Raw genomic sequence first — 14,381 nt, 5'->3', positions numbered from 1 at the left:
AGAAATGAACGAATATGATGAAATTGGGCCCATTAATATCTGGGAGTGCTCTGAGTAGAACCGGCAGTGGATGCAACCCTTTGCTGCCGGTGGAGGAGATGGAGGAGAAGCAGCAGACGAGGCAGCCTTTTGCCGTCAGCTCATCAAGCTCAGGATTGCGTGCACCCGGCATTAGCCAACGTGGTGCCCCCCAGACGACGTCAGCCCCTTCCAGCTCCCATCAGCCACAGCCAGCACGGCCCAGTGGTCAGAGGTGATGGCAACTTTTGTCCAGTAGCTTCCGGAGGCTGCCGCAATGACTAACCTCAGCTCTGCACTGGCTGGTTGCTGCATTCTGGGCATTCATCCTGAAGCTGCTTGCTTACAAAGCATTGGCTGCAGCCACTGAGCTACTGGAGACAGAGAGCGGTCTGTCCAGAATGTGGGATCAGAGCCTCCTGATTAACTTTGCAGCCTTCCAGGACAAGTTTAGGAAACTTGTAACCCTCCAGGTGTTACTGAACTACAACTCCCACCAGCCCCAGCTACGGATGAGGAATGAAAATTACAGCTCAGCAACATCTGGAGGGGCAAAGGTTCCCCCGTACCTGTCCTGGAAGGCTACCCCCATCGTCCAGCCCAGACACTGAGGTCCAGCTCCAAGGGTCTTCTGGTGGTTCCCTCACGGTGAGAAGTGAGGTTACAGGGAACCAGACACAGGGTCTTCTCGGTGCTGGCGCCCGCCCTGCGGAACAGCCTCCCATTAGATGTCAAGGAAATTAAGAACTACTTTTTGACTTTTAGAAGACATCTGAAGGTAGCCCTGTTTCGGGAAGTTTTTGGTGTTGGTTGTGTTATTGTGTTTTTAATATTTTTTTGGGAGCTGACAACCCAGTCAGATGGGCATTGTTGTATTACTATTTATTATTATTATTATTATTATTATTATTATTATTATTATTATTATTTTATTACCTCTTCAGGCTCAGCCACAGCGATAGCGACAGTGACAACAGTGAGGATTCCTGCCTTCCAAGTCGGGAGCCTCCGCCCAACCAGAAATTACCCCCTTCTAACAATAAGGTAATTGTGCAGCAAAGGCAGTTTGGCTTCCTACTCACCCAGCTGTCTGGAATTTGGCCCAGGTATACTAAAGGAGCGCAAGGCTGGGGTGCTGGGGCGGGGAACACAGTTGTAGGAGCAGCTGTTTTTCTTTCGTAAGCAGCGGAGAAAGTTGAGAAGAGGAAAAAGAAGGAGAAAGGAGCAAAGGGAGAAAGGTTGCAGATAGCAAGGGAAGATTGGAAGAAGTTCATTTATCGGAGGAAGCAAGGAAGGAGTTGGAGCTCTTTGGTCCTGTCCTCTCGAGGGGACTAAGAACACCTGTGAAAGCAGGCATAGGCAAACCCGGTCCTTCAGGTGTTTTGGGACTACAATTCCCATCACCCCTGACCACTGGTCCTGTTAGCTAGGGATGATGGGATCTGTAGTCCCAAAACATCTGGAGGGCCCAGTTTGCCTATGCCTGTGTGAGGGTGTTGAAACAAGGCAGGAACAGAAATCAGGGTGCGTTGCTAGCTTGTTTCAACAAATCATTTAACTAACTGCAGTTCGGGTTCGGGCATAAGCTGCTGTTAGTTTTAAGGCAGGCAGAGGATGTTCCCCATTTCTTCCTTGCAGAGACCCACAAGCCAAAGGCTTGGTCACATAGGTCAGTGCTATGTTTTGGTGGCAGGATTTGTAAATAGGAGCGCAAGACACCCAAACAATTGATGACCTCCCCTTTCGGCAGAAACAGAGTCCAGAACCCTGTAGGAGAAACCACTGTCCCCATTTTGCCACCTTCTCCAAATTTGAGTCCTTCAAGTATTACAGGACTGCAACTCCCATCACCCCTGCCCAGCGACCATTCTGGATGCAGCTCTTAGGACTGAACATCCATGGAGAACACTGGGTTCAAGAAGGCTGCTGGTTAGCATCAGAGCATCCGTTGAGATCATATCTGAGTAGAGATTTGAATGAGGCCCTTTCCTTGTTTCCTACTCCTTGCCTCTACTCCCACACTGAATCGATCTTGTTTGGGGAGCTCTGGCTGGTGGTGGGAAAATTCCTCATGGGGGGCAGAGTTGACTCGTTCCTTTGTTACGAGAAGGGGAGAGAACCTGTTTTCTATATTGTGCCCGGTTTCCAGTTTCAAGGAGCGCAGTCTTTGCAGCTTATTGTGGCTCTGCTGCAACGGTTGCCTTTTGTCCCCTCTGAACTGGCTTGTGAGCGCGTTCCCCCTCTTTAACTGCTTTCAGGTAACTGGGAGAAAGAGTCCAGAGTCCTGCAGCAAGCCAGAAAAGATTCTGAAGAAAGGGACCTATGACAAGGTACCTCCGTGGAGAGGGGCATTTAAATTGAAGGAGGGAAGGGAGGGAAGGAGAAGCCATCTGTTGGCAGAGGGAGCCCTTTGCCACTCAGGACAAACCAAGCCAGCCCTAACAAGGCTCAAGTCACCCCTTTTGAAATGTGCAAAGCTGTCTCCTGCAGAGCCAGGCCAATAGTTCATAACCAACATTGTCTCCTCTGGCAGGCAGCAGCTCCCTGGCTGCCTTTCCTAGCCCTGCTAGATTTGAGAGCTCCCAATTCTTTCTCCTCCCACACCCAAGCTTCTCCCTGGGCAGCAGGAAGGGGATATACTGATTCTATTTTACTTGATTTGGGAGGGGCACCATTTATTCCCTTTCTGTCATCAGGCGTGGCCAACTCCCAAGAGACTGTGATCAGAGAGTTTAAAACTGGCAGTGATCTACCCCATTTTGTGGGGGGGTTTCAGGTCAAAGTTGGGTGTCAGTGATCTACCACCAGTAGATCACAATCTAGATCAACCTGTTGGACGTGCCTGATCTAGATGGTGGGTGCGGGAGATCAGGTTCCTTCCTCTCCAAAAGGAGAGGATCTGGTCTTTTTATAAGGAAACGTCATACAGAGTAGGTGCGCTGCTGCTGCTTTTGTTGTTGCTGCTGCTGGAGCGAAGCTTCAAATAGCTCTCTTGCTCAGCTCTAGCAGCAACACAGGCTCTGCTACCAGAGACACTTGAATACAGTTGCGCCCCTCCAGACATTTGTTGTTGTTTAGTCGTTTAGTCGTGTCCGACTCTTCGTGACCCCCTGGACCAGAGCACGCCAGGCACTTCTGTCTTCCACTGCCTCCCGCAGTTCGGTCATACTCATGTTTGTAGCTTCGAGAACACTGTCCCACCATCTCATCCTCTGTCGCCCCCTTCTCCTTGCACCCTCCATCTTTCCCAGCATCAGAGTCTTTTCCAGGGAGTTCTCTTCTCATGAGGGGGCCTCCAGACATAGCTGAACAACTCCCATCAGCCCTGGGCATTGGCCATGTTTGCTGGGACCAGTGGGAGCTGTAGTTCTGCAGCATCTGGAGACCCAAAGGTCCCCCCATACCTGCTTTAATGGATGCCAGAGATTGTACCTGCAGTGCTTTCATGCATACAAGCCTTGCCTTCCCCTTTTCTTTTAGGATGGTTTTTGCATTGCCGTTTCCCCTCCAACCCCCAACCCTTTGTACAACTCCACAATGTGCTCATGTGCAATATAGGAGCTCTAATTCACTGGGCATCACTCCTAACCCACCCACCCACTGTGTCCATTTTTTGCAAAGGAGGACAAAAACCTTCCCCACTGCCCACCTGAACTGGCAGCATCATATTTGCCCTTCAGGCTGTTGGGGTCTGTGCGCATTAATCAGCTTTTTGTTGGCGAGAGGTCTGAAAACCTCAAGATTCAGAGTTCTCCTTGCTAATGTTCCTTCTTCCCTCTCCCAAGGCCTACACTGATGAGTTGGTGGAACTTCATCGGAGGCTGATGGCTTTACGGGAACGAAATGTGCTTCAGCAGGTAAGGTTAGGTGGCTTTTTGGTGTCGGGTGCAAGTTGAAGCCAGAGGGGAATGTTAAACGTTCTCTTTTGCCACAGTGCAATGAATGGTGCTGCTGTTGTTGTTTTCAGATTATCTTGTTCAGGCACCTTTTGCATATTTCCAGCTGTAACCTGTAGTAGTAGTAGTAGTTGTTGTTGTTGTTGGTTTTGTGGCCTTGCAAATTCAACAGAAGTTGTCCTGGGAGTACACACGGGTCTCAAAAGTTGGATAGGCTAGCAGTTTGAAAGCTAAATACTGAAGTGCATCCCGCCCCCCTAATAACTACATGGAGGCAAAGGACGGGGAGATTTCTGATGAAGTGATTCTGTGATTTTAACCCCCCCCCCTTGAAGTCCTGGGAAGACTTTTTGCGAGTCTTCTTGTTCCTGCCCCCAGGCAGATGTGGGGTCTGCCTTTGCCTTGCCACGGCTGTCTTCACACCTTTCAAATCAGCAATCCCGCTTGAACTACAGTGGTACCTCGGGTTACATACGCTTCAGGTTACATACGCTTCAGGTTACGGATTCCGCTAACCCAGAAATCAGGTTAAGAACTTTGCTTCAGGATGTGAACAGAAATCGTGCTCTGGCAGCGCGGCGGCAGCAGGAGGCCCCATTAGCTAAAGTGGTGCTTCAGGTTAAGAACAGTTTCAGGTTAAGTATGGACCTCCAGAACGAATGAAGTACTTAACCCGAGGTACCACTGTAATATTAGCCTTGCCCACAAGTAATGTCTAATGGGGATAAACGCATCTCTAGCCAGGAAAGTGTTCTGCCAGCAGGACTTAGATAAGAATCTCCAGGCCTGTATCAGGTACCAGTCTTTGAAGTCTCCCAGTTTGCTATTGCCTTGTTGTTCCGCTGTGATACAGCCAAGGTAGTTTGTGTCCTATTCCGCAAAGCAGCCTTTCATGGAGACAAGAAGGTCAGAGCAAGGAAGTGGGGGGGGGGGGTGCGCAAAGTGTGAACGATTGGTCCCTGTCTGAATTTCCACGGTGGGACAGGCAATGAGAGAGAGAGAGAGTAAGGGCAGAGAACAAACTCTCTTGTGTTGCGTTGGCACAGAATATTGGTGTCTCACAGACCTAACATATAGAATAAGAGAACAAGAAGAACATACGTTTAAAGAAGATTGGAAAATGTTTATTGGATGCATGGAGGGAAATTGTGCACATTTGAAAACGCTGGCAGCATTAAGATAAATTCAACTGCGTAAATAAGTTTTGGTGGGTGTAATAATGGAATACTGAATGGTTTAGTTTATGTAAAATGTGCGGGGATTTCTGTTATGCAAAATGAACCGTGGGGAGAGAAGAAGGGAAGTCATTGATATTTTAAGGTGGTTTAAATGACTATTCTAAAATTTAATAAGGGGGGAAAAAGAATATTTGTGTCTAACTCCGATCCTTTCCCTCCCCGGCCCAGATTGTAAATCTCATTGAGGAAACCGGACATTTCAATGTCACCAACACAACCTTCGACTTTGACTTGTTCTCCTTGGACGAAACGACTGTCCGCAAGCTGCAGAGCTACCTGGAGGCCGTGGCTACGTGACCCTTGGCTCCGGAAGCTGGACGCTTTTTTTTGAAACCAGAATCCCCGTCTCTTCGGTACCAGGAAATGGACTCGTGGACCTTGGCCGCCGCCTTATCCTCTCGATTCACCTGAAGCACTGCCTTAGGGATCAGCCACGCTCTAGGAACACGCTGTTGCTGCTGCTGCCGCCGCCGCCGCTTCTGCTGCTGCTGCTGCCGCCACCAGCCACGCTCCTCCTCTTGGGCTTCAGCCGAGCGCTCGCCCTTAGCGGGCCTGTCCTCCTTCGCTTCAGAAGCTTTGCTTGGAACTGGTAGAGTAAAAGCTGCGCTGGTCCTAGCCGCGACACCGCGCTCTCCTTGGTTGTTTGGTTGTTGCTGTTTTTTAATTCCGGCTTTTTAAATTTTAGAACGAGATTCTCTTCTGTGTGTGTGTTTTTAAGAAAAAGAATGCACGTTTGAGGCATCCTCTTTTTAAGTTCGGGATAAAACTCAGCTGCCGCTTCTGCGCGGGACCTACGGACGTGAAAAACAACCCGGCCTGCAGGCGTCGCGAGGCTTGCCCCCCCCCCACCCCCCCTTTGCCTCTTCCCGCTGCCTCTCACCCCAGGTCACATGGAGAGACGTTCCGATCAGATCAGGGCAGGCGTTGGTGCAGCCAAATCACACGACTTGCCCGGAGGACAGCCACCCTTGTTGGGGCCAGTGGAGTATTGCGGGGCGGGTTCTGTGTCCCAGGTGCAGCGGCACCCCGGCCTGAGCTTGCTCCTCTGCGTGTGGGACGATTTCCGAAACGTACTTGCGCCCACTGACGGCGCCTGCCATCTCGCACTTGAGGCTTTCGATGTGGTGCTGGATCCGGTTCCGCAAACAAGAGCCTTGTTCCTTTCCCCCCGTTTGATCTGCTTTAACTGTAAGGACTATGTTACTGTACGCTGTCCTGTCCTGTCATTCATATATATGTATATATGAATGACGTATACATATATATATATGTCATTTATATATATATATAAGTGTAAGAAGGGCCTAATTGGGTCTTAAGGTCTCAAAAGGGGTTGTGTAGGGGTTTTGCGTGGGGGGGTGGGCATTGATATTTCGTTTCTGTTTCCGTTTCGTTTTTTTAAAAGTTGCAGTGGCAGATGGGGGCGGGGGGTAAAGTACAGCTTGACCTGTTTCTTCAACATACCTGTGGGCAGTTTTTTTTTTTTTTTTTTTGCATATGGAAACCAAGCAAATATCCTGAAGATCTCTCTCTTTTTTCTCCCTCCGTTGTCCAAAAGGGACCGATCTGTGTTGCTCTTTCTTTTCCTTCTTTGCCATCAGTGTTCAAATAACCTTTTGCCAAAACGCGTTTACCGCCATGGCCTGTTTTGCGGAGAAGCATTCCCCACCCACCCACACACCCCCACCCCCCGTTTTCTGCGAAAGCAGTTGGCCCAGGGGTGGGGGAGAGACGAACTAACTCAGAGGAGCTTGTCTTTCTCCTCCTCTTCCTTTTAAAACAACTGCACGGTTTCGAAAACAAACTTTGGCAGGTGCTGGACAACACTAATTGAAATATTTGTCAGTATTCCTTGCTTGGCTTAAGTTTTGGTGCAGGGGGTTTATCCGGTAGGGGGAAGACCCTGAAGTATGCAGAAATTCCCCACCCCCATACGCAAAAACACACGGTTTTAGCGTTTTAGAGGCGCAGCTTACCTTCCAAACCAGAGTCTTAAATCTTTTGCCAAATGTTACAGGACTACTGATGGTGGTGGTGATGCTGTTTGTGTTGCGGCAGGTGGGATTGGGGGGGTGGCCAGAAGATTTCGCTTTGAGCTCTCTTAGGAGTCCTAAAGTGAGTGCTCGGGGGGGGGGGGGGGGGCTTTGCGTTTTGTGTGTTGAGTCACGCTAGCTGTGTTGGGGGGGGTGGAGGTGGTGTTTTTTAAACCTGCCAGTCTTAGTCTCTTCTGGGTTCCTTCCCCACTTCCCCACCCCATGCAAAACTTACAACTCTTATGTGGCAATAAGCTGATCTGCGTTAGGTCATGTTGACCCCGAATCCTATTTTGAGCTTTCCTTTTTTTAACTTCTTGTCCGTGTGACTTGTTTGTCTTTATAAAATGCCAATTTCCAGAGCTGCTGTGTTGCAATGACTCAGCTGCGTCTCGTATCTGGCCAGTCGTTCTGAGCCTCAGAATTTGGGGAATTCCAGAGAAGACTCTGCTGTGCCAACAGAGAATAGTAGGAGAGCTTTCTGTGTTTGTGGAGGTGCTTCCGCTTTGATGGGGGCGCTGCTAGTGGAGGAAGGGGGCTTCTTTCTCAAAGTTCCCCAAGCGTTTCTGGGTGCCTAATGAATTAGGCTGAAAGGGGTTCCCAGTGTGGCAAAAATTTACTTGTACACCACTCTTTACCCAGGTGAGGGACCTACTCCTAAATAAAACACAGAACCAATTCTTAAAACACCTGGCAGGATGATCGAAGAGACTAAATAACTTTAAATGTAACCCTTACCTAGAGATGATTTGAGGTTAATGAATGGGGGACGTAATTGAGGAAGCAAATTGACCTTGAGCAGCATCTGCTGGGGGAAATGGAATTGGGATTAAAAGAATTGAAGAGAGAATGATTTGGGATGGGATTTAACTGAATTAATTTATCTGGGGCGTGCCTCTAGCTGGCTCGCCTCTAAATTTGTGTGTATACATATGTCTGAGCGTGTGTATGTATACGTATAGATATACACCCACACACATTTGTGCCCCCGGGTTTGTTACAAGGACCTTGCAGCACCCCTGGAGCTCAGCACCGCTGCCTTGCTGTGCTTGGGGTTAGCAGGCAACACGGATGCCGTGCAGCCTCAGGATGAGGCCCACTTCCAGCCATGGGTACTGCGAGGCTTCCTCCTTTCCAAAGCAAGAACAGGCATTTCTTGTCAAACCCCCCCCCCCCCCAGCTCTCTCCGGCTCCCCAAACACTCCGCTTTTGCCAGTATCCATTCATTCCAGATGTTGTTGTGTCTTCGCGTTTGGAAGTTGCCTTGAGAACAAACGGCACCCGAGGGGGGGCGGCGGAGAAGCCTTTCCCCTCCGTGCTTCCTCCTCGATGTTGCCCCCCGCCAGGCAGCTGCGTTCTTGGGCGAGCGAGAAGAGGTGGGGGCTCTCTTTGGTCAGGGCAGCCTCGCCCGAAACTTAAGTATTAATCGCTCGGGGGGGGGGCGCGGAATGAACATTTGTAAGAAGTTGGGGAGGGTGTTTTCTTCCACTATTAAGAAATGTATTTTATAGGTTTTGTTTTTTAAAGAACGAACCCCACTTCCTCGCACCCCATTGGTGCCCCTCGTAGCTGTTTTGGTCACCAAAGGACTTCCTTGTGATCTGATTTCCCCCCCTTCCTTTTCTCCCCCACCCGAACCTCTGAACCTCCTCCTTTTTATTTCCAAAAGCCTTTGAGGCTTTACAGCTGGGACTGGAGCCCAAATGCCAGTTGAGCAGACTTGGGGTTTTATGATACTGGTGTTCCATGCTGCTCCTCCTCCTCCTCCTCCTCCTCCTTCATTCCGTTGTAGATTCTTTCTCTTAGAATGGCTGCTGTGTTTGTGGGTCCATTGTGGTGTTCTTGTGTGTGCGCGTGTCTTGAGTGAGAGCGTCCATGGGTAGCTGTAACATAGATGAGGAGCCTGGATGGTTTTACCTATCTCTGGCGTCTGAAAAATCGCCCCAAAGGGAAGCGTGGTGAGGAATTGGGGTGGGGGTCTTTCCAAATGGGTGTCTTCTTTAGGATCTTTCTCTCTTTCCTCCCCTTCCTCTTTCGTTCCTTGAAACTGACAGCGCTTTACCTGTTACCTGTCTTTCGGTTTTTGTATTAAAGGGCCTATTTCGGGGAATGGTTAAAATGGATGGTGTTTTTGGTTGGGCAAACCCAATCTATCTCTCTCTTTCTCTCCACCTAAATCTTCTTATCCTGCTTGTCCTCTTCATTTTGGCCCAATGGTGTTAAGTAGATGTGAGATGTTAGGAGTTTTAAAGCTGTGGGATGGGCGGGGAGGGGGAAGGAAGTGTTTTCAGTAGATGTGGAAATTTTAGAGACTTGAAAGCTATTTCCCCCCTGTTTGTTTTGTTTTTAAGAGAAATTTGGGGGAAAGCAAAATATATGCAATGCTGCCACTTTAAAAAGAGTCTGGAGTGGATTCTATACATCTTGGAGCACAAAATCCTACAGCTATAAGCATGGGCTCTTTCCGTTTTCCATTCAAATAATTATTATAGATACGTTTCAGTGTTAACAGCTGCACAGTACCTGATTCAGGCATCTAAACGGCTGCTTGTATGATTCCCTGCGGCAGTGTTACAATCTGGAGGTTCTTAAGCCATCTGTGCGCTGCTAAGATTTAACGGGTAGGTCTGGGCTCTCTTAAAAGCAGAAATGCAACACTGTAGAGTGGCAACTTAAAGGCTTGCTTCAAGGGTCCACAAACCACTCTGAGGTTTTTACAATCAAGCAGTGTACACAATTTTATGAAATAAATGAATACACATGGCAGCGCTGAGCACATGTATAATATTCTGACAAGTGTGGCACGAAAGAAAGGAGGCAGCCCCTACAGTCATGTGGAGCTTTGGAGGCGCTCAGATAATAGGAAATACCGTATTTTTCGCTCTATAGGACACACCGGACCATAGGAGGGGGAAAACAGGGGGGGGAATTCTCCCCCTCTCTGCTCAGTGCCCCTTCAGCGAAGCGGTAGGAGGAACGGAGCCCCTTCCATTTCTCCTCCCGCTTCGCTGAAGGGGTGCTGCGCAGAGAGGGAAAACTGTGCAGCGCCTCCCCAGCGAAGCAAAGCCTGGAGAGCAAGAGGGAAGCGCTCCGGGGGCTTCAGGCGGCTATCCGCAAGCCTTCGGAGCGCAGCGGGAACTCCTGCTGCGCTCCGAAGGCTTGTGGATAGCTGCCTGAAGCCCCCGGAATGCTCCGGGAGTTCCTGCTGCGCTCCGGGGGCTTCAGGCGGCTTCAGCGAAAGCACCGCGAAGCCTCCGGAGCGCGTTGCTATTGCTGAAGCCAAGGAGCCTGCAATTCGCTCCATAAGACGCACACACATTTCCCCTTAATTTTTGAAGGGGGAAAAGTGCGTCTTATAGAGCGAAAAATACGGTAGATGAAGTTTGGCCTTTGAGACTCTCTGCCATGTCAGATGAGATCCCGGCCTTCTGTGATTTGAGGGGGTAGCAACCTGGTCTTATGTCAGGCCCCAGTAGCTGTGCCATTTCAGCTGGCTGCCTCCCAAGGCTAACTGATGAAATTGGTGGGCCAGACTCGCAGCTTGGCTTCATCTACCAGATTGCTTTTAAGTCTGGTCTCTTTTTTGCCACTTAGCAAATAGGACTGAAAATGAAAATAGGAACAAGCGGATGGTGCAATTCAGCCAGAGTGCAAGTTCTGCTTGAGCTGAAGAACGGTAGAAATGGAAGGAATGTTTTGTTTCTAGTGGGGAAACACCCTTTTTAATGCAGCAAATGTTAATTTTAGCTACTGCTCAGAACAAATATTTCAAAAGTGTTTGGTTCCCCTCCACCACCAGACTTCCCTTTTTAAATGTGCCAGGCAGAAGGAAAGATTTGTGCTCCAAATTTGTTTGGGTTTCCCTGCAGGCCTGGTGTCCATTCCTGGTACTCAGCAGAGATTTAGAGAGCTTCCATCTGCTGTACCCATGACTTAAAGGAAGCGTTTTAGCCACAAGAACCTTGGAACCAGCTGAGAGAGAGGCGGCTGTTCCAGTTACCCATTTCAGCTGCTGTGTCCTCTTCCCCCATGAGCAGCCGTTGGGAAGAGATGAGGGTCTGAGTTCATCGCTCAAAGTGGGACCCGTCTCCCAAAAAAAGTTCTGCCCTCCATGAGTTTGCCCCCCACCCCCATGTTCTGTCCAAACAGCAAGCCAAAAGTGCTCTCCAGTCTGTTTCCACTTGGGTGATTTTTTTGGAAACACCGCTGCTACTTCGACAGGGGAGGTGCGCCCACCCATGGAAAGATATAGGAATTTAAAAGTGTTTTTAATTATGGCCAGATCTGCGCTCCCTGCACGCAATCGTAGATGCTTCTGGTCTTGGAAGCATCCTAGGAAAATCTGTCCGTCGTGTTAAAAGTTGTGTGTCCACTGCCATTTCGTGCTAGAACAGAACTGAGTATGAAAGGTGCTGTCAGTTCCGGAATTAATCTTCCTGAGAATCTCAGGACTTTCCTTTTTCCCCAAAAAAGAAGTTAAAATCGGCAAGATTCCAGTTTGTATTCTTACCAGTAGGTGGGGAAATGTCTGGTGAGGGCTAGCTAAGGTTTCCTGTGGTTACGGGAGGGGCTTTTCATATCTCTTTGCCACCCCCCATGATTAGCAATACCAGAACAATATGCAAATTAAGAAAAAATGCATATAATGTATACAGGTTGCTGTATTCAGATTCCCCCCTCCCTTTTTATTGTAAAGTACGCATATCCCTAACCATGCTCCTTGAATAGTCATAACACATATCTAATTTTAATTGGCTGGGGGTGGGGGGGGGTCATGAGTGTGTAAAGGCCTTGAGAACAAAAAAAAAAGAGGTGGGAGTTTTGCACTCTTGAAGGAAGCGACGGAGTACTTGATCCTCTCGCTGGTGTGTAATTTTTTTAAGGCTGTCTTCTGCTGGAAGCAAAGGTATTAAATACCTGGTCTATGTACAGAGGATATTAAAAGTACTTTGGGGCTGGGGCGGGGGGGGGGAGGGAAGTTCTTTGCTCTGGTGTAATAAATGAGCCTAGCCCATTATTCCGAAATGAAACCTGGAAAGGCGGGAGGGGTGGGGGGGGATGTTTGTAATAAGTTAAGGGATTGGGGGTTTTTTTGTCCTGACTTTTACGCCTTTTTTTTTTGTTTTGTTAAATTTGTGAAATTTATGGAGGAGTTTTATAGGAAAAAGAAAACATGAAATAAAGGTGAGAGAGTCACAAGCGGCGGCATTTTTTGTGATGTTTCTCTTGATGGTCTCCATTTCCACCACCACCACCTAGAGCAGGGGGCAGCAAACATTTTCAGCAGGGCCCCTCAGACCTTGTGGGAGGGCTGGACTATATTTTGAAAGGGGGGGAATGAACAAATTCCTATGCCCCACAAATAACCCAGAGATGCAAGCACACATTCTACTCCTGTAAAAACACGCTGATTCCCGGACCGTCCGCGGGCCGAATTTAGGAAATATTTATTAAAGTTTTACAAAAATATGAATACAAAAATACATGAAAAAAGAAAATTAAAAATACAACATACAAAGGACAAAAAGAAAGTAAGAAAAAATTAAAAAGCAAATCCGTTTTTCATAACATGAAACTCATTTGCTTGTTTCTTTGACCTCACACCTCCCCTTCTTGTATTCCTATTTACATAATCAAATCAGCAAATCATTAACCCTCTTTCATTTATCTTAACTCTATATCATCACATTTTATAACTCTATATTTTCATCCATTATCAGTTCATTTTTGCATATTCTTATTAACTTTGTTGCTAATGCCACTTATTTTCAATCCAACATCATTTTAACATTCATTAATTTTACATTGTTTCTGCAGATAGTCTTTAAATTCGCGGGCCGAATTTAGAAGGCGATTGGGCCGGATCTGGCCCCCGGGCCTTAGTTTGCCTACCCATGACCTAGAGGTTCAGCTGGAGCCTTTTTCCTTTGGACTCTACTTCCCCCATAAGTTCCCACCCATCTCTTCCTGTGGGTTCCAAATTTATCGGAGTACATTTTTCTTCGAAACGTTATGAAGGTGGCCACCTCTGAAAACCACCTCTCCCACCATCCTTTCTCTCTCCCACTCTCTACACAAACACACACACTGCCCCGGAAAAATGCCAGTAGGTCTGTGGCATTGTGGAGGATGCAAAACCCGAAAAGGGGTGGTGTACGGGGAACTATGCTTCCTGCCTCTACTAACAATGTCCCATAACTTGGAACGGGAGGCAGCCATCTTGGTTGTGTGAGAAATAATAATAATAATAATAATAATAATAATAATAATAATAATAGCTTTATTGTCATTGCCCCCTGTCAGGGACAACGAAATTACTTGGCTGCTCCATCCACCCAGGTAGGGCACTCCACACAAAATCAAAACAACTAAAAAAAACACTAATTAAAACAATACAGTATAATACAGCAAGGAAGATTAGATGACTTTCAAAGTCCAGGCTTCCCATTCAAGGCCGAGATCGCTCTGGAGAAGAAGCTGTTCTTAAGACGGCTCGTTCTTGTCTTCATCGTCCTGTATCTCCGTCCCGACGGCAGGAGCTCGAAGAGACAGTGACCAGGATGCGATGGATCTTTTACTATGTCCAGCGCCTTCCTCTGGCACCTTGTAGCATTAATCTGCTCTAAGGTGGAGAGTGGGGCAGCCAACAATGCTCTCTGCTGCCTTAAAAACTCTGCACAACCCCATCTTGTCCTGGGTAGTACAGCTTCCGTACCACACACATAAGCCAGAAACGGGACCTAAGCAGAGCACAGGCAGAACATACAGTAGCTAGCGCTCAAGCAATGGTTCCTCGCCCACCCTCTACGGAATGGAATACAGAGGTAGACTCCCTTGATATATGGAGGTTCCATTTCATAAATCGGATACAGCAGAGTGCTATCAAGACCACCATAGCAGAGAGAATATATACCGTATTTTTTGCTCTATAAGACTCACTTTTTCCCTCCTAAAAAGTAAGGGGAAATGTGTGTGCGTCTTATGGAGCGAATGCAGGTTGCGCAGCTATCCCAGAACCCAGAACAACAAGAGGGATTACTGCTTTCACTGTGCAGCGATCCCTCTTGCTGTTCTGGCTTCTGAGATTCAGAATTTTTTCCCCCTTGTTTTCCTTCTCCAAAAACTAGGTGCGTCTTGTGGTCTGGTGCGTCTTATAGAGCGAAAAATACGGTATATATTGTATACGTACACACAGA

The 14,381-nt window shown here is 48.0% G+C and overlaps 1 protein-coding gene across 1 annotated transcript in view; it reads left to right on the top strand.

Moving 5' to 3' along the window:
- The window catches only part of MLLT1 (MLLT1 super elongation complex subunit), a 35,366-nt gene extending 22,979 nt beyond the window's left edge, over nt 1-12,387 (top strand). The window contains exons 9-12 of the mRNA XM_083720498.1: nt 963-1,062; nt 2,277-2,348; nt 3,804-3,875; nt 5,321-12,387. Of these exons, the coding sequence (XP_083576624.1) occupies nt 963-1,062; nt 2,277-2,348; nt 3,804-3,875; nt 5,321-5,449 (373 nt within the window). The 3' untranslated portion in view covers nt 5,450-12,387. The remainder of the gene's footprint in view (nt 1-962; nt 1,063-2,276; nt 2,349-3,803; nt 3,876-5,320) is intronic.
- Nucleotides 12,388-14,381: the final 1,994 nt, after the last annotated feature.

This window comes from Podarcis gaigeae, assembly GCF_964106915.1.
Source record: "Podarcis gaigeae genome assembly, chromosome: 18".
In the NCBI taxonomy this organism is placed as follows: Eukaryota; Metazoa; Chordata; class Lepidosauria; order Squamata; family Lacertidae; genus Podarcis; species Podarcis gaigeae.
Note: the sequence above shows the minus strand (reverse complement) of the source record. Positions and strands in the feature narration are given on the sequence as shown.